At 35.3% G+C, this 23,203-nt stretch overlaps 3 protein-coding genes across 3 annotated transcripts; all 3 read right to left on the minus strand.

Annotated features, from left to right (window-relative positions):
• Positions 1 to 6,383: 6,383 nt before the first annotated feature.
• On the minus strand, positions 6,384 to 9,272 carry LOC128281063 (probable disease resistance protein At5g63020). Its single transcript, XM_053019597.1, has one exon. The coding sequence runs from the start codon at positions 9,018 to 9,020 to the stop codon at positions 6,384 to 6,386; it is 2,637 nt and encodes an 878-aa protein (XP_052875557.1). The 5' UTR covers positions 9,021 to 9,272.
• Positions 9,273 to 11,889: 2,617 nt separating this feature from the next.
• On the minus strand, positions 11,890 to 15,049 carry LOC128289482 (disease resistance protein SUMM2-like). Its single transcript, XM_053025294.1, has 2 exons — positions 14,903 to 15,049; positions 11,890 to 14,699 (listed from the first exon to the last, which is right to left on the minus strand). The coding sequence occupies exon 2, from the start codon at positions 14,695 to 14,697 to the stop codon at positions 12,052 to 12,054; it is 2,646 nt and encodes an 881-aa protein (XP_052881254.1). The 5' UTR covers positions 14,698 to 14,699; positions 14,903 to 15,049; the 3' UTR covers positions 11,890 to 12,051.
• A 3,313-nt stretch (positions 15,050 to 18,362) lies between these two features.
• Positions 18,363 to 22,808, minus strand: LOC108481299 (probable disease resistance protein At5g63020). Its single transcript, XM_053019598.1, has 3 exons — positions 22,794 to 22,808; positions 22,054 to 22,447; positions 18,363 to 21,085 (listed from the first exon to the last, which is right to left on the minus strand). The coding sequence occupies exons 1-3, from the start codon at positions 22,806 to 22,808 to the stop codon at positions 18,447 to 18,449; spliced, it is 3,048 nt and encodes a 1,015-aa protein (XP_052875558.1). The 3' UTR covers positions 18,363 to 18,446.
• Positions 22,809 to 23,203: the final 395 nt, after the last annotated feature.

The raw sequence follows: 23,203 nt of genomic DNA on the forward strand, positions 1-23,203 counted from the left end.
ATCTTACTAATAAACAATTACTTAGATGATGAAATTGAAAGGTATTGAATTACTACTTAAGCAATTTTGTTGAACAAAAAGAAGAACTGACTCAGTCTAGTTAATTTGGTCAATTCTGCCTCACTCTTTGCATCTTCCCATTTTTCTACCTCCTGAACCCTGCAATATCCACCACAAAATTATACTAATACATTCAAAGTCTATAAAAATATAAACCCTACTTCTCATTTACTTAAGCTTTTAGGATAATTGGTCCTGAATTCAATATAATTTTAGACTTGTTGAGTTCATATCATGATAGGTTAATATTTTGTCATTATACTTAAACGAAATAGATTTAATTGGTATCTAAATTAAAATTGAACCAAATCCAAAAATAAAAAATAAAAATAAAAATAAAAACTGCAAAATATTAAGAATTAATTTGATTTTGATACTTTTGGAGCCTTACCTAATATTAATATATGTGCCTCTATGGCAGCCTGAATGCTACCATTATCTTTTCAATGCTCTAATCAACATAAACGTATTTAATGAGAGACCAAAATACGAAAGAAAATAACTAATATTTTACTGGTGGGAAGATAGGCAATTTCTTACTTCAATTTAGAACATTAATACAACATATTTTAATTTAGTCATAGATGGTGTAAAGTTGGTTTATGTTAGAATTAAGTGACCCAAATTCTTATTTAAATAAAATACGATGGAAAATAAAATAAAAGTAAAATCCATATAGAACTAGACTTCTTTTATTTTATTTTAGAATAAGGTTTTAAACCTTATTAAACTCCATCTATTTTATATTGATTAGGATAAGGTGTTTCAATCCTACTAGAATATGGCTTTGCAAGCCTATAAATAGACATAATCTATTCCTCTTGTATTTGAGTAAAAAATTTTTCGACATAGTAAATTTTCTTCTCCTCTTGTGGGTTTTTTTCCGAAAGGGTTTCCACGTAAAATTTATGTGTTCTTTATTTTTATTTATTTTATTCTATTTTATTTTTCACAAATTGGTATCGAGCTTCCGGTTATTCATCTCGATCACGGTAATGGCGTCTTTGAAGTATGAAATTCATTGTTGGATCGCAACACCGATTTGCGTTGTGGCAAATTAAGATGCAAGCGCTTCTTGCAGATGGATCTAGAGGATGCCCCGCTAGGATAGATAAGATGCCTTCGACATTAACAGATGAAGAGAAGAAGCGTAAGGATCGAAAGGCATTAACACAATTACATCGCATTTGTCCAACGAAATTTTGCGGGATGTGATGAAAGAGAAAACTGCATTGCATTATGGAAGAGGCTAGAACAAATATGTATGTCGAAAACTCTAACAAGCAAGTTGCATATGAAGCAGCGTCTTTATGCTCATCGTTTGGAGGAAGGTGCGTCTGTACACGAACACTTAACAGTGTTTAAAGAAATTCTCTCAAACTTGGAGGCCATGGAGGTTCAGTATGATAAGGAAGATCTAGGGTTGATTCTACTTTGTTCGTTGCCCCCGTCTTATTCAACCTTTAGAGACACGATTTTATATAGCCGCGAGTCTCTCACAGTTGATGAGGTTTATGATTCTTTAACCTCGTATGATAAGATGAAGCATCTTGTGGTTAAACCCAACTCTCAGGGAGAGGGTCTCATTGTTCGTGGGAGACAAGACCGGAATGTTGATGATGATCGTGGTAGAACACAGGAACGGAATCCTCGTGGTAAATCTAAGGGTAGATCGAAATCTTCAAACAGAGGTAAAACTTGCAACTTCTGCAAGAAGAAAGGGCACATTAAATCTGAGTGCTATAAGCTACAAAATAAGATTAAAAGGAGGCTGCGAATCAAAAGGAAAACAACCGAAAAATTCGGTGAAGGCGATGTTGTAGAAGACTACGATGATGGTGAACTTCTAGTTGCTTCATCAATGATTCTAAAGTAAGCGAGGAGTGGATACTTGATTCAGTTGCACCTTCCACATGAGTCCCAATCGGGATTGGTTTACAACTTATGAAACGATGATCTGAAGGTGTTGTTTTGATGGGAAATAATGCTTCATGTAAAATCGCAGTGTTGGAACAATTAAAGTTAAGATGTTTGATGGAGTTGTCGAACACTTAGTGACGTGCGGCATGTTCGAATTGAAAAGAAATTTAATTTCGTTGAGTACTCTTGATTCAAAAGGCAGATACACAATGAAAGTGGGGTTTAAAGATTTCAAAGGGTCCCTTGTTGTGATGAAAGGGCAAAGAAAGATTGCCAAGTTATATGTTTTCTGAGGTTCTCATTATTCTCGGTGATGCAATTGCCGCTTCCTCTTCCTTGTCGATGATGATATTACTAAACTTTGGCATATCGCCTAGGGCATATGAGTGAGAATGGCATGGCGAAATTAAGCAAAGAGGACTTCTTAATGGGCAAGGAATTTGCAAACTGAATTTCTGTGAGCACCGTGTTTTGGGAAGCAAAGAGAGTTCGATTCACTAGAGGAATCCATAACACGAAGGAAGCGTTGGGTTATATCCATTACGATCTGGGGGCCGTCCGAGTGCCTTCGAGAGGTGGAGCTAATTATATGCTAACCTTTATTGATGATTTTTCCGAGAAAAGTTTGGGCGTTCTTCACAAGCGAAAAGCGATGTGTTTTCCACATTTAAGTCTTGGAAAATTATGATTGAAAAACGACGGAAAGCAGATAAAATACCTCCGTCTGCACAATGGCTTAGAGTTACTTACGATGAGTTTAATAGATTGTGCAAGTCGGAAGGATCATGAGACACTTGACGATTCGTCATACTCCACAAAAAAGCGGCGTTGCGAGCGAATGAACGAGCGATCATGGAGAAGGTTCGATGTATGTTGTCAAATGCCAACTTACCAAGTCATTTTGGGCGAGCGACCTCTCTCGCATGTTTTTGATCAACCGATCTCAATCCGTTGCCATTGAGAAAAGACTCCACAAGAGGTATGGTCCGTAATCCCGCTAATTATTCGATTTAAAGATTTTTGGGTGTCTGCGTATGCTCATGTTGATAATGGAAAATTGGAACCGAGATCCATTAAATGCGTTTTCTTGGTTATAAAGTGGTGTAAAAGGCTATAAGTTATGGTGTCCTGAAAATAGAAAAGTTGTGATTAGCGAGAGATGTTGTTTTTGATGAAACTGCTATGCTACCTAACTTATCTCTTAAAGACTCTTCCAATAAAGAAAACCAAAAGCGGTGGAGCATCAGATTAATCTGAATCAACTCCTCAAGCCAAGACAAAATTGAGAATAGAGTTGCTTCTTCACCGCAATACTCTATCCCCAAAAACAGGACAAGAAGAGAAATTAAACCTCCAAAGAAGTATGCCGAGGTTGATCTAGTTGCTTATGCTTTAAATGTGGCTGAAGATATAGATGCGAATCAAGAGCCATTTAATTATTCGAGGCGATTAGTGTGAAGACTCGAAAAAGTGGATGTTTGCTATGCAAGAGGAGATGGAATCACTCCACAAAAAGAACATGGGATCTTGTAAAACTTCCTAAAGGTAAAAAGGCATTCGTTGTAAATGGGTGTTTAAAAGAAAGAAGGGACTCGGGAGTTGAAGAACCGGATATAAAGCAAGGCTTGTTGCAAAGGGTTACAGATCAAATTCGAGTGGACTTCACAGATGTGTTCTCTCCAGTTGTTAAGCATAGTTCGATTCGAGCTTTGCTTGGTATTGTGGCCATGCATGATTTGGAGCTTGAGCGGTTAGATGTAAAAAGCGCATTTTGCATGGAGAACTTGAGGAAGATATTTACATGCAACAACGGAGGGTTTTATAGTCTCGAAAAAGAGGACTATGTTTGCTTGCTGAAAAAGTCCCTTTACGGTTTGAAACAGTCACCAAGACAAGTGGTACAAGAGGTTTGATTCCTTTATGACTTCTCATGATTTCAAAAGAAGTAGTTTTGACAGTTGTGTCTACTTTAAGAAAAAGCAGTGATGGTTCTTTTGTGTATCTACTTCTTTATGTTGATGACATGTTGATAGCGACAAAAGATAAAAGAGAGATAAGAAAGGTTAAAGCCCAACTAAGTGAAGAATTTGAGATGAAAGATTTAGGACCAGCAAAGAAGATACTTGGTATGGAGATTCTCGAGATAGAAAAGCAAGTAAATTGTACCTAAGTCGGAAGGGTACATTGAGAAAGTTCTTTGCGAGTTCAATATGCAGAGTGCTAAGCTCGTTAGTACTCCTTTAGCGACCCATTTCAGACTTTCATCGGCCTTATCTCCTCAATCGATAATGAGATTGAGTACATGTCACATGTTCCATACTCTAGTGCGATAGGATCTCTCATGTATGCTATGGTTTGTTCACGTCCGATTTATCATATGCGATCGGTCGCGATTAGCGATACATGGCGAATCTTGGTAAAGAACACTGGAAAGCGATTCAATGGATTTTAAGATACTTACGAGGCACTACTAATGTTTGCTTACAGTTTGGAAGAACTAAAGATGGAGTTATAGGGTATGTTGATGCTGATTTTCTTGGAGACCTTGATAGAAGAAGATCTCTCACGAGTTACGTCTTTACAATCGGAGGTTGTGCAATTAGTTGGAAAGCCACTTTGCAAACTACGATCGCTTTGTCTACCAATGAAGCTGAGTACATGGCGATTCTTGAGGCTTGTAAAGAAGCTATTTGGTTGAAGGACTATTTAGTGAACTCAATGAAGACCTTCAAATCAGCACAGTATTTTGTGACAGTCAAAGTGCCATCTTTCTTACAAAATATCAAATGTTTCATGAGAGAACAAAACACATTGATATTCGGTATCATTTTGTTCGTGATATTATTGCTCGTGGTGATATTGTTGTGAGCAAAATTAGCACTCATGAAAATCCTGCAGATATGATGACTAAGTCACTTCCTATAACCAAGTTTGAGCATTGCTTAGACTTGGTTGGTGTTCATTGTTGAAGTTAAACCCTTAAGGGGTTTTTGGAAGAGGTGAAGAACTTGTTTATTGAAAGTTCGCGATGAAGAACTTGTTCATTGAGAATTTGTGTCAAGGTGGAGATTGTTAGAATTAAGTGACCCAAATTCTTATTTAAATAAAATACGATGGAAAATAAAATAAAAGTAAAATCCATATAGAACTAGACTTCTTTTATTTTATTTTAGAATAAGGTTTTAAACCTTATTAAACTCCATCTATTTTATATTGATTAGGATAAGGTGTTTCAATCCTACTAGAATATGGCTTTGCAAGCCTATAAATAGACATAGTCTATTCCTCTTGTATTTGAGTAAAAAAATTTTTCGACATAATAAATTTTCTTCTCCTCTGCCCGTGGTTTTTTTTTCCGAAAGGGTTTCCACGTAAAATTTATATGTTCTTTATTTTTATTTATTTTATTCTATTTTATTTTTCACAGTTTATTATAAAAATCAGCATGTTGGGTAGAAACATTAAACATTACTCTCACAACTCCCTAATAATTCATCAAACACAAATATAAAAAAGCAATAATTGAAAGCTCCAACAGCCTTGAACTATAATTTCTTTGTTATCCAAATGGATGGCTTTGCCTCCATTAGCTACTACATTATCAACATTAAAAGCATATCTTTAAAATTAGCAGGTCATTATGGTATGTTTTTGAAATTAAACCAAAGCATTATTGGCACATATTCTACTCTTTTATCTCTTAGTCTTTCTTTATTGATTCGTCTAATTTATTGATAAGTGAATCTTGATCTAATTTTTTATTTATACAAACTACTGAATATTGCATATTTGAAATGCAATCTACGAAATTGATAATCAAACCTGTTACCAAATATAACTATGGTGGTATGTTTCTGGCTTAAATGCATATTGAAAAGACATTTTTCTGACAAATCAGATTTTTTTCTCCTTATTTTCAGTTTTTTTCCTCTTGAAAAATTTCAAATTCAATAAAAAATTGCTAAAAATAATGTGAAAAAATCTGATTTATCATTCTCCCATTGTAAAGAGGGTTGAAAAGAGATAAGGATGTGCAATCACAGTTTGATACAATTATTTTCCCATATCAATTGGGTTTTAACCAGATGAAATTAAAAATTTTATATGCATTTAATTTTCCCAAAATTATTTTTTTTTTAAATATATTTAACTTTGTAATATACTAATCTAATCATATAACCAACTATGTAATATGTTAAGAGTAATATTTCAAATTATAATTCTTTAACATAATCTACTCTTAAATTCAATCATTTTATTTTATGTAAATAAAACTAGTCATTGTGTAAAACAAAGAACCAAGCTACATGTAATTTAGAGACAGGCCAAATAAAACTTATAATGAGGTATGCTATGATACAATCAGGGCTTTCAATCTTAATTAATATCCAACATTTTGTAGATTACCAAGGTTTAAAAGAGGGGAGAAAAGCAATTCGAGTGGATTCATCCTCCCATTCTACATCTTTCCACCATCCCTCCTCTCCTTCAATGACGAGCCTTTGTCCTTTTGCACTATTGGAGTTTAAAGGGAGCTTCCTCAACATTGGGCATTCTAGAATTCTGATTTCCTCTAGTTGCGGGAAAGGCAGAGCATAGCGGTATATTGTCTTCATTTCGGGCAAAGAATGTAGATAAAAAGCCTCGAGCTTAGAAAATAAGTTTGTATTTGCCTTGGACTTAGTGACTTCACCAAGTTTTTCTTCACTAATAATTTCTTCTAAACTTTTGCAATTAATTATCATGAATACTTCCAAATGTGGAGCAAAAACTACCCAACTCGCATCCCTCAATTGATTGCAGTCGAATAGGAATACAAATCCAAGGCTATGGAAGCGGCCTGCACCTTCAATTATGTTATTTTCGATCTTCACTTCTTCTAGATCCTCACAACCCGAAAGTGTTAATATCTGCAGATGCTGCACATTTGTTAAAGCCAAAATATTCAATGATCTTGAATCTCTGAAATCTTCAAGGGTTACACGTTCAATGGCACGGCTAAAGAACTTGTTGAACCCCAAAGTTTTTTCCAACTCTGAAGCGCTTCTAAAAGAAATGGTCAACACATTCAAATATTTCAAATGCTCCATTTCCTCCAAAACCAATGAACATCTATAGCCACATCCCTCCATTTTCAGTACTTGCAACTTAGAGAAACTGGATATAAGTTGTTGTGGGATCATTTCTAGATGGTTTGTCCACTCTATATTCAAATATTTCAGCTTTTTTAGGGCCTTCAATTCGACTGGCAGCTTTCTTATTCCTGTCGATGACAGATTGAGATGTTCTAGTGAAACCAACTTTGCAATTCCAACTGACAATTCTTCCAAACGCGTATTGTAGGACAAGTCTAGAACCCTTAGCATCGGCATGAAATTAAAGAAATCATTGATGATCACCTTCAAACGATTCCTCCCAAGAAATAAAGTTTGGAGATAGGGGCATGCCAATATCTCAGTCAAATTTTCAATTTGATTATCCATCAACGACATTCTTATAACCTCTTCCCACTTATCAGCTTCCGGTAGTTCCTTTAACTGAACACCTGATTTTACAAAAAACTTCTTAGATTCACCACCAATCCACAAAGCCAAGTCACGAATCACATCGTGCATCTTTACACCATTATTATTAGCTCCTTTCTCCAATAAGCATGCCTCAAGAAGAGAACCTATAATGAAATGTCCCTCGTTTCTGGCACTGTTCAAATTGGCATGTTTGTCCAAAATTCCATCCCCGATCCAACAATGTATTAGTTCATCTTTTTCGATGATATGATCTTCTGGATATAAAGAACAATACAGGAAACAAGATTTCACTTTTTCATCAGCTAAACAGTCATAACTGAATTTTAACTTGGGATACATCTCTTTCCCTACCCTTGGGAAAGCAGAAGCTGCTGATTGCCTTAAAGCTTCAATAGCATATTCCCATTCTCGAGGGGTCTTCTTGGATGCCATGGCCCGCCCAATTGTTGTGAGAGCAAGAGGTAGTCCGGCACACTCTTTAGCCACTTCTTCAGCTAATTTGTGAATATCAGGATGCGTATGAAGGGTTTCTGCTCCAACCTTCTCCTCGAATAGTTTCAAAGCTTCTCCTGATGATAAACATTTCACTTTGATGTTATTATCCATGTTCGGCTGCATTTGACAGCACACGTCAAGGCGACGAGTTGTGAAAATGACTTTAGAGCCATTTTGTTGTGTTGGAAGAGGTACCCCAGCTCTCGCGAGATCAAACCGCTCCCATATATCATCCAACAATAGTGCAAACTTCTTTGTACATAATATGCTGGAGATATCTCCAGCTTTCTCATCAAGGCTCTTAGATTTCCAACCCTCGTTAAGCAAGCCTATTCTTTTGGCAATCTGGTCCTGAACTTTCTCAATTGGCCGATCTTGTGATGCAACTGCCCAAATGACATGGTAATCATGGGCCATATCAAGGAATTTGTTATTGATTTGGTTTAGGAGAGTTGTTTTGCCAACCCCTCCCAAGCCATATAGGCCAATAATTCCCACTTGTTGCTTTTGAAGACAGCTCCAAACCTTACTCAAATTGGACTCTAAGCCAACAGTTGGCTCAGTAGAACGTTTAGTCACGGAAGGAAGTGGTGACTTCTCAGCCACAATTCCGAAATCTCCTTTTTGCTTCTGGTCTTTAACCTCTTGGAGTCTTTTGAGGATTTGCTTCCCGAACTTGTGGCTGGACCTGGGATGCCTAGAACAACAACCTCCCATACATAACTCATTAATTTGCTGGGGACTTTCCCGAATCAATTGATCAGCATCGGTTATCACACGATCAGCCCTCTGAAGCCAACCCTCAACTTGGTTTAGCCGCTTAAGCTGCTGCTCATCTTCAGCGATTCTGACCTTTCTCATCAGATCACTCCTGCGCTCCTTCAGTTCTGCCACTTCAGTTTGTAAAGCATGGAGGTTATCTTCAAGGTTGCATATAAAACTTAGCTGTCCAGTAGCACAATCCCAGCAACGGGTAATGATGGTATTGCCAATTGGGAATGAAAAGATGTTACCCATTGAGATTCAACAGTTTCTGAAATCAGGGACAATGAAGGAATCAAAGATAGTACTTATGAAGTGATATGAAAAATGGATAATATAAGGGAAAAATAACGGAGAGATAGAAGAATTTGCAGATAAACAGAGACAAACTGTTGGAAGTTTACATCTATTTTGATACCTGAAAACAAATTAAAACATTAGATTATTTATAATCACTATTATTACACAAAAGTCCGTTTGTGAAAATCATTCATGTAATATCCTGGTCGGGCCAACATTGGCAAACGCCGTAACAGTATTAATTATAGATGCAATGGGTCCATTGCAAAGCATCATCCTTGTCCAGAAGCTGACAGTGAATAGTTTCTGCAATTTCTTATTCTATTTTAGAACCTCTACGCTATACCTACCACAAAGTTTTGTTGATCAAAACCATGCATGTACTTTCCTCGTCTAGTCATTTTAGATATTCATAATCCTTTGGTATTTAATGACTATATTTATTATTGAAAATTCATTCAAATGCGAATACTTCATTTTAATATCTTTTATTTGTATTGCAGTGCTGATAATGTATGTTGGTGAAAGGTGGCTTTCACTTTGTCATCAACAGTTGACATATCTTACTAATAAACAATTACTTAGATGATGAAATTGAAAGGTATTGAATTACTACTTAAGCAATTTTGTTGAACAAAAAGAAGAACTGGCTCAGACTAGTTTATTTGGTCAATTCTGCCTCACTCTTTGCATCTTCCCATTTTTCTACCTCCTGAACCCTGCAATATCCACCACAAAATTATACTAATACATTCATAGTTTATAAAATATAAACCCTACTTTTTATTCTTGAGTTCATGATAGGTTAATTTTTATCATTAATACATTTTGTCACTATACTTGAACTAAATAGATTTAACTGGTATCTAAATTAAAATCAAACCAAATCCAAAAAAAAAAAAAAAAAGAAGCTGCAAAATATCATCATGTTCTTCAGATTTCAAGGTAATCTTCATATATCATGTTCGAGAGTCTTGATTGCCTGGAAAATCATTGTTAGGGGCAACAATCAATTTCTTGTTAGTTCGTTAAATTGTATTAATAAAAATATAAAATCACCAATGATAGGACTACTAACCATCTTTTTAACCAGTTTGATCTAGCGTGAATTACAAGCCTTAAATGATTAATCATAATTTCTAAAATTATTTAAGTTGGTTTAATAAAAATATGTTATTTTTAATTAAAGGGAATAAATTATATTAATATCATTCTAAAATTTTTAAGTTTTAAGCACCAATAAAATAAAATCATGTCTCTTGAAGCTTCAAATTCCTCCTCTGCTAAGCTTCTTATTCCCATTGATTCAAAAAATTTGAAGGCTAAAACTCACATGAGTATCATAGGAAAAGAATGGAAATTGATGTGACTCATGAGAGAGTTGATAAAGGGCACTATTGAAGTTTAGTGGGAGCTTCTTCAACATTGGCCATTTTTCCTTCAACTCAGCAACTTCACTATGTTTTTCCCAACTGGTAATTTCTTCTAAACCTAGGCATTTCCATATAGATAGTTCTTTCAAATGTTGAGCAAAAGTTACCCAACTCACATCCCTTAGTTTATGGCAGCTAAATAAGGATAGAAATCGAAGGCTATGGAAGCATCCTGCACTTGCAATCCATGCACTATTGATCTTCACTTCTTCTAGATCCATACAACTCGAAAGTCCTAAAGTATATAGATGTTGCATATTTACTAAAGTCTATATGTTCAACGACCTTGAGCCTATGAAATCTTAAAGGATCATGGCTTCAATGGCACAACTCAAGAACTTGTACGAGAATACATCTCTTTCTAACTCAGAATTAATTAATTGTCAACACATTCAAATATTTTAAATGCTCCATTTTCTGACTCCTAGTGTGGCTGAAGCAGACAATAAAATGGGTGCATACGAGGAGGATGAATATGCTGGTATAATGTCAAGATGGGAAGAACTTGCAGCTGAAGATAATGGAGAGAATGATGAAGATGAAGATGCTAATGCATCTGAAAGAGATGGGGTTAAAGTTTTGTTCAAATGCAGAGGAACATTGGTTTCTTTTTTTCCAACTTTTCATGGTTTGTGCAATTATAGCTAAGGTTGTGGTAAGCAAATGTAATAGTGATCTGAAATTCGGACTCATATCGAAATAATACTTAGTTGCTAAAATTTTGCTTTAACTTTGTGCAATTATGTTTATGGAACACCTCATCTTAATGAAAACATGTATCATAAATCAAAATTAAAAGAAAATTATTTAATATTTTAAGAGTAATATTTCAAATTATAATTCTTTAACATAATATACATAATATAATTAAGTCAAAATTCATTGGATGATTGTATCATTAATCATTTCTTTATTTTGGTGCCAGGAACTTATCATGAATCCACTGATTTCTGCCGCTTCCGTTATTGCTGCTGGGTTGGCTGTCGGGCTTAATTCTATTGGACCTGGAGTTGGTCAAGGTACTGCTGCGGGCCAAGCTGTATGGTTGGGAATTGATTGAGGCTTAAAAGCTTTTTTCGGGAGGTGAAGCAGAGTGAGAGGCAGCCCTCGCCTTAGGGGGGTATTTCAGTACTGTAGAGTTCCTTCTTAAAGACCACAGGTAGCGCATTAATTCAATGACCAAAACAAGCACTCTTAGTGGCATCATATAATGCCACTAAAACCATGACCCATCGCTTTATAAAAGAACACGAAATCATGACATTTAATAGACAATTCTCGATGATTCTCAACAACTTGAGTCACGGAATGCTCAATTGGTTAGATGTACCGTTAACCTTCCATACCTCCCTCCAGAAGGCTTACACTCAGTAATTCATAATACAGTTAAATTTACGCTCAAATTCAAACACATTATTTTATGTAAATGAACAAGTCATTGTGTAAAACAAAGAACCAAGCTGCATGTAATTTAGGGATAGGCAAAATACAACTTATAGTGAGGTATGCTATGATACAATGAGGGCTTTAAGCCTTGATTAATATCCAACATTTCATAGATCACGAGATTTGAAAGAGGGGAGAAAAGCAATTCGAGTGAATTCATCCTCCCATTCTAGATCATTCCACCATTCCTCCCTTCCTACAATGACGAGCCTTTTTCCTTTTGCACTATTGGAGTTTAACGGTAGCTTCTTCAACATTCGACATCCTAGAATTTTGATTTTTTCCAACTGCGGAAAAGGCAGAGGATGGCAATATATTGTCTTCATTTTGGGCAAAAAATATAGATTCAAAACCTCGAGCTTAGAAAATAAGTTTGTATTTGCCTTGTACTTAGTGACTTCACGAAGTTTTTCTTCACTAATAACTACTTCTAAATTTTTGCAGCCATTTATCAGTAATTGTTGCAAGAGTGGAGCAAAAATTACCCAACTCGCATCCCTCAATTGATTGCAGTCGTCTAGGTATAGAAATCGAAGGCTATGGAAGCATCCTGCACCTTCAACTACGTTACTTTCGATCTTCACTTCTAGATCCATACAACCCAAAAGTATTAAACTTTTTAGATGCTGCCAATTTGCTAAATCAAAAATATTCAATGATCTTGAACCTCTGAAATGTTGAAGGGTTGCATGTTCAATGGCACAGCTGAAGAACTTGTTGAACACCAAAGCTTTTTCCAACTCTGAAGCGCTTCTAAAAGTAATGGTCAACACATTCAAATATTTTAAATGCTTCATTTCCTCCAAAACCAATGAACAGTCACAGTCACATCCCTCCATTTTCAGTACTTGCAACTTGGAGAAACTGGATATAAGTTGTTGTGGGATCATTTCTAGATGGTTTGTCCACTCTAGATTCAAATATTTCAGCTCTTTTAGGGCCTTCAATTCGACTGGCAGCTTTCTTATTCCTGTCGATGACAGATTGAGATGTTCTAGTGAAACCAACTTTGCAATTCCAGCCGACAGTTTTCTCAAATTACTATTGTGGGACAAGTCCAGAACCCTTAGCATCGGCATGAAGTTAAAAAAATCACTGATGATCACCTCCAAATGATTCCTTCCAAGAAATAAAGTTTGCAGATTGGGGCATGCCAATATCTCATATAGACTTTCAATTTGATTATCCATCAGCGATATTCTTATTACCTCTTCCCACTTATTAGCTTTTGGTTGTTCCTTTAACTGAACACCTGATTTTACAAAAAACTTCTCCTTCTCAGATTCACCAGCAATCCACAAGGCCATGTCACGAATCACATCGTGCATCTTTACACTATCATTACTAGGCCCTTTCTCCAATAAGCATGCATCAATAAGAGAACCTATGATGTAATGTCCCTGGTTTCTGGCATTCCTCAAATTGGTATGCTCGTCCAAAAGTCCTTCCCCGATCCAACAATCTACTAGTTGGTCTTTTTCGATAGGATGATCTTCTGGATATAAAGAACAATACAAGAAACAAGATCTGAACCTTTCATTAGGTAAACAGTCATAACTGAATTTTAACTTGGGATACATCTCTTTCCCTACCCCTGGGAACACAGAAGCTGCTGATTGCCTTAAAACTTCAATAGCATATTCCCACTCTGGAGGGGTCTTCATGGATGCCATGGCCCGCCCAATTGTAACGAGAGCGAGAGGTAGTCCTGCACACTCATCAACCACCGCTTCAGCTAACTTGCAAATATCTGGATGCATTCGAAGGGTCTCTGATCCAACCTTCTCCTCGAACAGTTTGAAAGCTTCTCCGGGTGGTAAACATTCCACTCTGATATTATTATCCATGTTCGGTTGCATTTGACAGCACACATCACGACGACGAGTTGTGAAAATGACTTTAGAGCCATTTCCTTGTGTTGGAAGAGGTACCCCAGCTCTTGTGAGATCAAACCGTTCCCATATATCATCTAACAACAATGCAAACTTCTTTTTACGTAAGACGTTGAAGATGTCCGCGGCTTTCTCATCAATAGATTTCCAACCATTATTAGAAAGGCCTATTCTTTCGGCAATCTGCTCCTGGACTCTCTCAATTGGCCGATCTTGCGATGCAACTGCCCAAATGACATGGTAATCATGGGTAGTATCATGGAATTTGTTATTGATTTGGTTTAGGAGGGTTGTCTTGCCAACCCCTCCTAAGCCATATATGCCAATAATTCCCACTTGTTCCTTTTGAAGACAGCTCCAAACCTTGTTGAAATTGGACTCTAAACCCACAGTTGGCTCACTAGGTCTTTCAGTTGCTGAAGGAAGTGGTGGCTTGCTGGCCACATCACTGAAATCTCCTTTTCCCTTCAGGTCTTTCACCTCTTGAAGTATTCCGTCGATTTGCTTGCCGAACTTGTGGGTGGACCTGGGATGCCTGGAACAACAACCTCCCATACATAACTTTTCAACATGCTGAGGACTTTGGACAATCAGTTGATCAGCATCGTTTATCAAAAAAGTTTCAGCCCTCGAAAGCCAAAGACCAACTTGGTCTAGCCGCTTAAGCTGCTGCTCATCTTCAGCAATTCTGACCTTGCTCATCAGATCACTCCTGATTGCCTTCAATTCTTCCACTTCATTTTTAAAAGCGTGGAGGTTATCTTCGAGGTTGCATATATAACTTGCCTGTCCAGTAGCACAATCCCAGCAACGGTTAATGATGGGATCGAGTGAAAGTGAGATTGAGAAGATATTACCCATACCTGGTTTTGATTTTAGAAGAGTGAGTAGAACAATTTCAGGAAATAGAAGTAAGGAATAAATGAAAGAAGCTTATGGAGTTATATGAAAGATTGAGAATATAAGGGGGGAAAACAGAGAGAAGCCGTTGGAAGTTCACATGATGCCAGAAAAATAAAAAATATATATAAAAGAATTAAAAGATGACAGTGAATATGATGAAAACCTGTGTAGATGTGAAAATGATTTGAGTTGATTTCCTGGTGGGAAGACAGGCAATTTCTTGCTTCAATTTAGAACATCAATACAATATATTTTAATTTAGTGATAGTTGGTGGTATATTATAAAAATCAGCATGTTGGGTCAACTTCCTAAGATAAAGGAACCTCAATTATACAGATCCCATCAAGAAAGAATACTCACAACTTGCTAATAATTCATCAAACACAAATATAGAAAAGCAATAATTGAAAGCACCAAGAGCCTTCAACATCTTTGTTATACAAATGGATGCTTTGCCCTGCATTAGCTGTTACATTATCAACACTAAAATAAACAGTTGAAAGCTTTTGTTATACCTACTCTTTTCATATACAATCTCTTTTCTAATTTATTTAACATTAATTAAATTATTTATAAAAATAAATAATTAAACTTCTAAATTTTAAATAATTAAAAAGGGGAAAGCCAAGTCTTGAAAACAACCAAAATCAGCAGGATCTCAGCACACCAAAAAGTCAAAAAATAGGCTCTTCAGCACATGTTCAAACCTAAATTTTGATTTTAAACTTATATTTAACACATTTATTCCATCTTATCAAAACATCTTATATTATCAATTGTAAATTAAAAACAACTTAATATATTATTAAATTTTTTACTTCTGAATTAAAAATTTTATCTAACGTGTTAAGTTTTGTACTTCGAATTTGAGTTCATTGTCTAGATTCAAAATGCAAAGGAAGTAGGTTGAGCATTGTAGGCACTTGTATGAGAGAAATAGATGTAAAAAATGGATGCATCCCAGAAGGATGAATATGCTGGTATAATGTCAAGGTGGGAAGAACTTGCAGCTGAAGATAATGGAGAGAATGATGAAGATGAAGATGCTAATACAGCTGAAAGTGACGGGGATGAGGATGAGTTGACTAAAGCTACTGAAAGCGATGATGAAGATGAGCTGACTAAAGCTGCTTTTCATAGAAAAAAAGATAAAGCTTTTGGTTCTCTTGATCATGGTCAAAGATATTCAGAGGTAATAGAACTTTTATCAGTCTGAGTCAAGGAAACAGCTACAGCAGTCCAAAGGCAAAGAACCAATTGAAGAGATATCCAATAAACATAAGGATCAAGATTTAACTAATCAGTTTGCTGTAGTGATTAAATCTTTGTATTCCTTCTTTGTCTTTTAGCCTTTCTTTGATAATCTTTCTAACTTATTGATAAAGGAATCCTAAAGTCTGTATATTAGAAATGCAGTCTACTGGATTGATAGAGGAACCTGTTACCGAAGGTAACTACGATGGTTATGTTTCTGACTTAAGGCATGTGGTCTGAAGAAGGGGAAAGAAGTTATGTTGTCTACTGATAGATGTGAATATCATTTCGAGTTTGATTTATAGATGAGACAATTCCTTTGTTTTATCTTACTCAGGTGAAATTTCACATGGTAGAATTTTACAACAAGACACAAAGACTTCAAGTCCTTTGCATTCATCTGGTTGGCAACCTTGGAAGCCGGTGTGTACATTCAAAATAGAAAGGAAGTAGGTATGACAAATAGATGTAAAAAATGAGAGATTTCAGTACTCTATAATATGATCAAACCATAAGTAATTGCTGGTCAGGGTTAAAGTTTTGTTCAAATAGATTTCAGGATAATACGTGTTAAAGTGCATTTGAATTCTTTTTTTTTATTCTTCTTGTCACAATTACAGTATCAAATTAAAAACTCGAGATTGGATGAAATTAAAAGTTGATATACATTTAGTTCGCCTTCAATTTTTATTATTATTATATATATATATATATATATTTAAATTTGAATCATATAACCATAATTCAACATTGAAACATCATTAAAAAATATGTTAATTATTATACTTGCATAATATCATATACTATAATCATAAAAATTTTAAAATGATAATAATTTGTATTAATGAGTTTTAATAAAAACATATTGACCATTTTTTATTATAATATAATTCTCAATATTTAGTATCTAATCTTACATGATAAGTTTTTAACGAGAACATGTATAATAAATGAAAATAAATTATATTTTATTAACTTATTAAAACTTAAATTTTAATTTTTAAAATTCTAAATTCCAAAATTTATACTTAACATATTTTCTCTCCTATAAAAATTATCTCATATTTAAATATATACGAAATACAAACTAAAACAACTTTTATAAGAAAAAATTAATTTTACTATAATTATGGAAATATTTAGTTATAAAATTAAAAGAAAATGATGTGATATGTTGAAAGTTATACTTCAAATTTTAATTCATTAACATAATATATTTTCAAATTCATACAAAAAAACGTCCGTAAAACAAAGAACCAAGCTACATAGAACTTACAATTAGGTATGCTATGATACAATCAAGGCTTTAAGCCTTAATTAATATCCAACATTTCTTAGATTACACAAGGTTTGAAAGAAGGGAGAAAAGCAATTCTAGTGGATTCATCCTCCCATTCTACATCTTTCCACCATCCCTCCTCTCCTTCGATGATATTGCCAAAGCCATAATATATATATATAAAATAATAAATAGATGATAATGAATATGATGAAAACGTGTGTAGATGTGAAAATGATTGAGTTGATTTGCTGGTGGGAGGACAGGCAATTTCTTACTTCAATTTAGAACATTGATACAACATATTTTAATTTTAGTCATAGATGGTGTAAAGTTGGTTTATTATAAAAACCAGCATATTTTTATTAAGATGAGCATGTTGGGTAGCCCTAATAATTCATCAAACACAAATATAAAAAAGCAATAATTGAAAGCTCCAAGAGCCTTGTACTATAATTTCTTTGTTATCCAAATGGATGCTTTCGCCTCCATTTGCTATTACATTATCAACATTAAAAGCAAATCTCTAAAATTAGCAGGTTATTATGGTATGAATTTGAAATTAAACCAAAGCATTATTGGCACAAATTTGTCTAATTTATTAATAGGTGAATCTCGATCTAATTTTGTGTTTATACAAGTTACTGAATATTATATATTTCAAATATAGAATATTATATATTTCAAATATAATTTGCGAGATTGACAATTAAACCTGTTACCAAAATAACCATGATGGTATGTCTTTAGCTTATGCATATATGATCAATTATGTAAATTCAAGAAGAGAAAAGACATTTTAAAATGTTAATAAATTGTATTAATAAATTTTAATATACAAATATTGCAATATTCTAGCATTTATATTATGTGACTGGTTTTTTTAATTGATGTTATATTATGGAGCACCTCATTTTAATGAAAACATGTATTATTTTATGAAAATTAAAAGAAAATTATGTACTATGTTAAGAGTAATATTTAAAATTATAATTTTTAACATAATATACTCTTAAATTCAATCATTTTTTTTATGTAAATGAACAAGTCATTGTGTAAAACAAAGAACCAAGCTACACGTAATTTAGGGACTGGCAAAATAAAACTTACAATGAGGTATGCTATGATACAATCAGGGCTTTCAGCCTTAATTAATATCCAACATTTCGTAGATTACCGAGGTTTAAAAGAGGGAAGAAAAGCAATTCGAGTGGATTCATCCTCCCATTCTACATCTTTCCACCATCCCTCCTCTCCTTCAATGACCAGCCTTTGTCCTTTTGCACTATTGGAGTTTAAAGGGAGCTTCTTCAACATTGGGCATTTTCGAATTATGATTTCCTCCAGTTGCGGGAAAGGCAGAGCATGGCGGTATATTGTCTTCATTTTGGGCAAAGAAAATAGATAGAAAGCCTCGAGCTTAGAAAATAGGTTTGTATTTGCCTTCGACTTAGTGACTTCACCAAGTTTTTCTTCACTAATAATTTCTTCTAAACTTTTGCAATCATGTATCATTAATACTTCCAAATGTGGAGCAAAAACTACCCAACTCACATCCCTCAATTGATTGCAGTCGAATAGGAATACAAATCCAAGTCTATGGAAGCATCCTGCACCTTTAATTATGTTACTTTCGATCTTCACTTCTTCTAGATCCTCACAATGCGAAAGTGATAATCTCTGCAGATGCTGCACATTTGTTAAAGCCAAAATATTCAATGATCTTGAATCTCTGAAATCTTCAAGGGTTACACTTTCAATGGCACGGCTAAAGAACTTGTTGAACCCCACAGTTTTTCCCAACTCTGAATCGCTTCTAAAAGTAATGGTCAACACATTCAAATATTTGAAATGCTCCATTTCCTCCAAAACCAATGAACATCCATAGCCACATCCCTCCATTTTCAGTACTTGCAACTTAGAGAAACTAGATATAAGTTGTTGTGGGATCACACTCAGACTCCCTATCCACTCCAAATTCAAATATTTTAGCTTTGCTAGGGCCTTCAATTCGACTGGCAATTTTCTTATTCCTGTAAATGACAGATTGAGATGTTCTAGTGAAACCAACTTTGCAATTCCTACTGACAATTCTTCCAAACGCGGATTGTGGGACAAGTCCAGAACCCTTAGCATCGGCATGAAATTAAAGAAATCATTGATGATCACCTTCAAAGGATTCCTCCCAAGAAATAAAGTTTGGAGATAGGGGCATGCCAATATCTCAGTTAGATTTTCAATTTTATTATCCATCAACGACATTCTTATAGCCTCTTCCCACTTATCAGCTTCCGGTAGTTCCTTTAACCGAACACCTGATTTTACAAAAACCTTCTTAGATTCACCAGCAATCCACAAAGCCATGTCACGAATCACGTCGTGCATCTTTACACCATTATTATTAGCTCCTTTCTCCAATAAGCATGCCTCAATAAGAGAACCTATAATGAAATGTCCCTCGTTTCTGGCACTGCTCAAATTGGTATGTTTGTCCAAAATTCCATCCCCGATCCAACAATGTATTAGTTCATCTTTTACGATGATATGATCTTCTGGATATAAAGAACAATACAGGAAACACGATTTCACTTTTTCATCAGCTAAACAGTCATAACTGAATTTTAACTTGGGATACATCTCTTTCCCTACCCTTGGGAAAGCAGAAGCTGTTGATTGCCTTAAAGCTTCAATAGCAAATTCCCATTCTCGAGGGGTCTTCTTGGATGCCATGGCTCGCCCAATTGTAATGAGAGCGAGAGGTAGTCCTGCACACTCTTCAACCACCGCTTCAGCTAACTTGCAAATATCTGGATGCATTTGAAGGGTTTCTGCTCCAACCTTCTCCTCGAACAGTTTCAAAGCTTCTCCTGGAGGTAAACATTCCACTCTGATATTATTATCCATGTTCGGTTGCATTTGACAGCACACGTCAAGACGACGAGTTGTGAAAATGACTTTAGAGCCATTTTCTTGTGTTGGAAGAGGTACCCCAGCTCTTGTGAGATCAAACCATTCCCATATATCATCCAACAACAGTGCAAACTTCTTTTTACATAATACCTTGAAGATGTCTTCAGCTTTCTCTTCAATAGATTTCCTATCCTCGGCCAGCAAGCCTATTCTTTTGGCAATCTGGTCCTGAACTTTCTCAATTGGCTGATCTTGTGATGCAACTGCCCAAATGACATGGTAATCATGGGACATATCATGGAATTTGTTATTGATTTGGTTTAGGAGGGTTGTCTTGCCAACCCCTCCTAAGCCATATATGCCAATAACTCCCACTTGTTCCTTTTGAAGACTGCTCCAAACATGATTGAAATTGGACTCTAATCCCACAGTTGGCTCAGAAGGTCGTTGAGTTGCGGAAGGAAGTGGTGGCTTGCTGGCCACATCACTGAAATCTCTTTTCAATTCCTTCAGGTGTTTCACCTCTTGGAGTATTCTGGCGATTTGCTTCCCGAACTTGTGGGTGGACCTGGGATGCCTGGAACAACAACCTCCCATACATAACTTTTCAACATGCTGAGGACTTTGGACAATCAGTTTATCAGCATCGGCTATCAGAGTTTCAGCCCTCTGAAGCCAACCCTCAACTTGGTTTAGCCGCTTAAGTTGCTGCTCGTCTTCAGCAATTCTGACCTTGCTCATCAGATCACCCCTGAGCTCCTTCAGTTCTGCTAGTTCAGTTTGTAAGGCATGGAGGTTATCTTCGAGGTTGCATATATAACTTGCCTGTCCAGTAGCACAATCCCAGCAACGGGTAATGATGGGATCGAGTGAAAGTGAGATTGAGAAGATATTACCCATACCTGGTGTTGATTTTAGAAGAGTGAGTAGAACAATTTCAGGAAATAGAAGCAAGGAATAAATGAAAGAAGCTTATGGAGTTATATGAAAGATTTAGAATATAAGGGGGGGAAACAGAGAGAAGCTGTTGGAAGTTCACATGATGCCAGAAAAATAAAAAATAAAAAAAGAATTAAAAGATGATGGTGAATATGATGAAAACGTGTGTAGATGTGAAATCATTCAGTTGATTTGCCGGTGGGCAGACAGCCAATTTCTTACTTCAATTTAGAACATCAATACAGAATATTTTAATCTAATTTAGAGATAGTTGGTGTAAAGTTGGTATATTATAAAAATCAGCATGTTGGGTCAACTTCCTAAGATAAAGGAACCTCAATTATACAGATCCCATCAAAAAATAAAGAGTAAGATGAGCATGTTGGGTAGAAAGATGTGCAATTATTGAATATACACTAAAGTGTGTACATATGTAATTTTTATGTTTACAAATAACTCACAGGTTAGAATATATGCGTAATTCTTTTTTAAATATTGAACTAGATTCAACAATTATAACCCTTAAATTATGAAAATTCCTTCGAAATTGCATGATGGATTTGTTTTGAAAACTGAATCTCCATCATATCTCATTTTATTAGACTTTATTAGTATATTACCTTTACTATTTTGTAGCTTCTGGTTTTAAGGGGTTGCATTGTATTCAATCACTAATATCTCAACAAGCTTAAACACTTACATGTATTACGAGGCTTCTATAGGATTTGTATGAGAGCATATTGAGAGTATTTTATTTGTTCATTGTAGAATTATTTGTGTAAGTGTAATTGAAATGCATTTAATATTTACCGTTTAAATTCTCATAAGAGAATTTAGAGTTGAGTATTATATGCTCTAAGTACAAATATGAGGACTTTATACTTGAAAAATAATTCAAACAGAATAGATTCAACTAATATCCAGATCAAACCTCCAACCGTTCTGGCAAAAAGAACGAGACAAGTTCCACCAGCCATGTATATGTTTGTGATTGTATCATCCTGGTCTTGATCCTCTTTCTGCTTCAGTAAAGTTTCCAACAATAAAGCCTTCTTAGGAATACCAGAATGGGAAGGTCCAGAGTCACCACTTTCAGGACTCTCAAGCTCCTGAAGTTCAATCTCTTTGCCACAGACACAGCTCCAGAACTCAATTGCTTGGAGAGCTAAAGTCTCTTCATCGCCCTTTACAGCATTTGATGTAAACTGAATAGGGTTTGCATGTAAGGCTCGTCTCATTCTCAAAGTTGATCTCTTCAAAAGCTCCAAGGCATTATACAGAGCCTTGGTTGCTGCAACCTGAACTTGAGGACCATGTTCACCTAGCTACATCCCTTGAAAAGCTGCACTGAGAACAGCATTAACTACATCTTGAACAAGGTTGTAATGAGATATCTCTTCACAAAATGAGAGAAACAATCAAACAAACAAAGTAGGGGTGTACCTTATAAAAACCCAATATTATTGCTTTGATTGTGATGTAGCTCCTTGCTTAGCTTAATAACATTTGCAGCAATGCACAATAGCACTTAAAATTAAGGCCCAATGGTGCCCCTTATACAAAGAACTGAAAATGAAACAGATAATCCATCGAATACATGGGAATCATTAAAGGTGCAACATATAAGAAAATCTAAGCAAGACATGGAATATCAAGTCTCGACGCTCATACAGATGCTGGTGGCATAATGTTACTCTTTCAAGCCGCCAACCAAGGTGGGCATGGATTGATGTTACCCCATTTCGTCATTCAATTGTAAGTAACCTCGGGGATCAGCTAGAAGCACGCAACTCAATTTTTTCAACATGAATTAAGTAGATGTGGTTTTTTTTTGGGGGGCGGGGGACTAAATTACGAGTTGGACCGGTCCAATTCGTCTCTATCACTCGAAAAATTGGTAAGGTAACACTTAGTCCCTAAATTTGATTTTTTTTTTAATTTAGTGCTTTTTTTTTGGTAGCATTAGTCATTGACAAATTTACCCAATTTTGATCATAACTTGACAATTTGAAATTGTGTTACATCGTCACAAGATACTAAGTCATCACATGGACCAAAACATATTATTAAATTCAAGTACT

This window comes from Gossypium arboreum, chromosome 1 (genome assembly GCF_025698485.1).
Source record: "Gossypium arboreum isolate Shixiya-1 chromosome 1, ASM2569848v2, whole genome shotgun sequence".
NCBI classification, from domain to species: Eukaryota; Viridiplantae; Streptophyta; class Magnoliopsida; order Malvales; family Malvaceae; genus Gossypium; species Gossypium arboreum.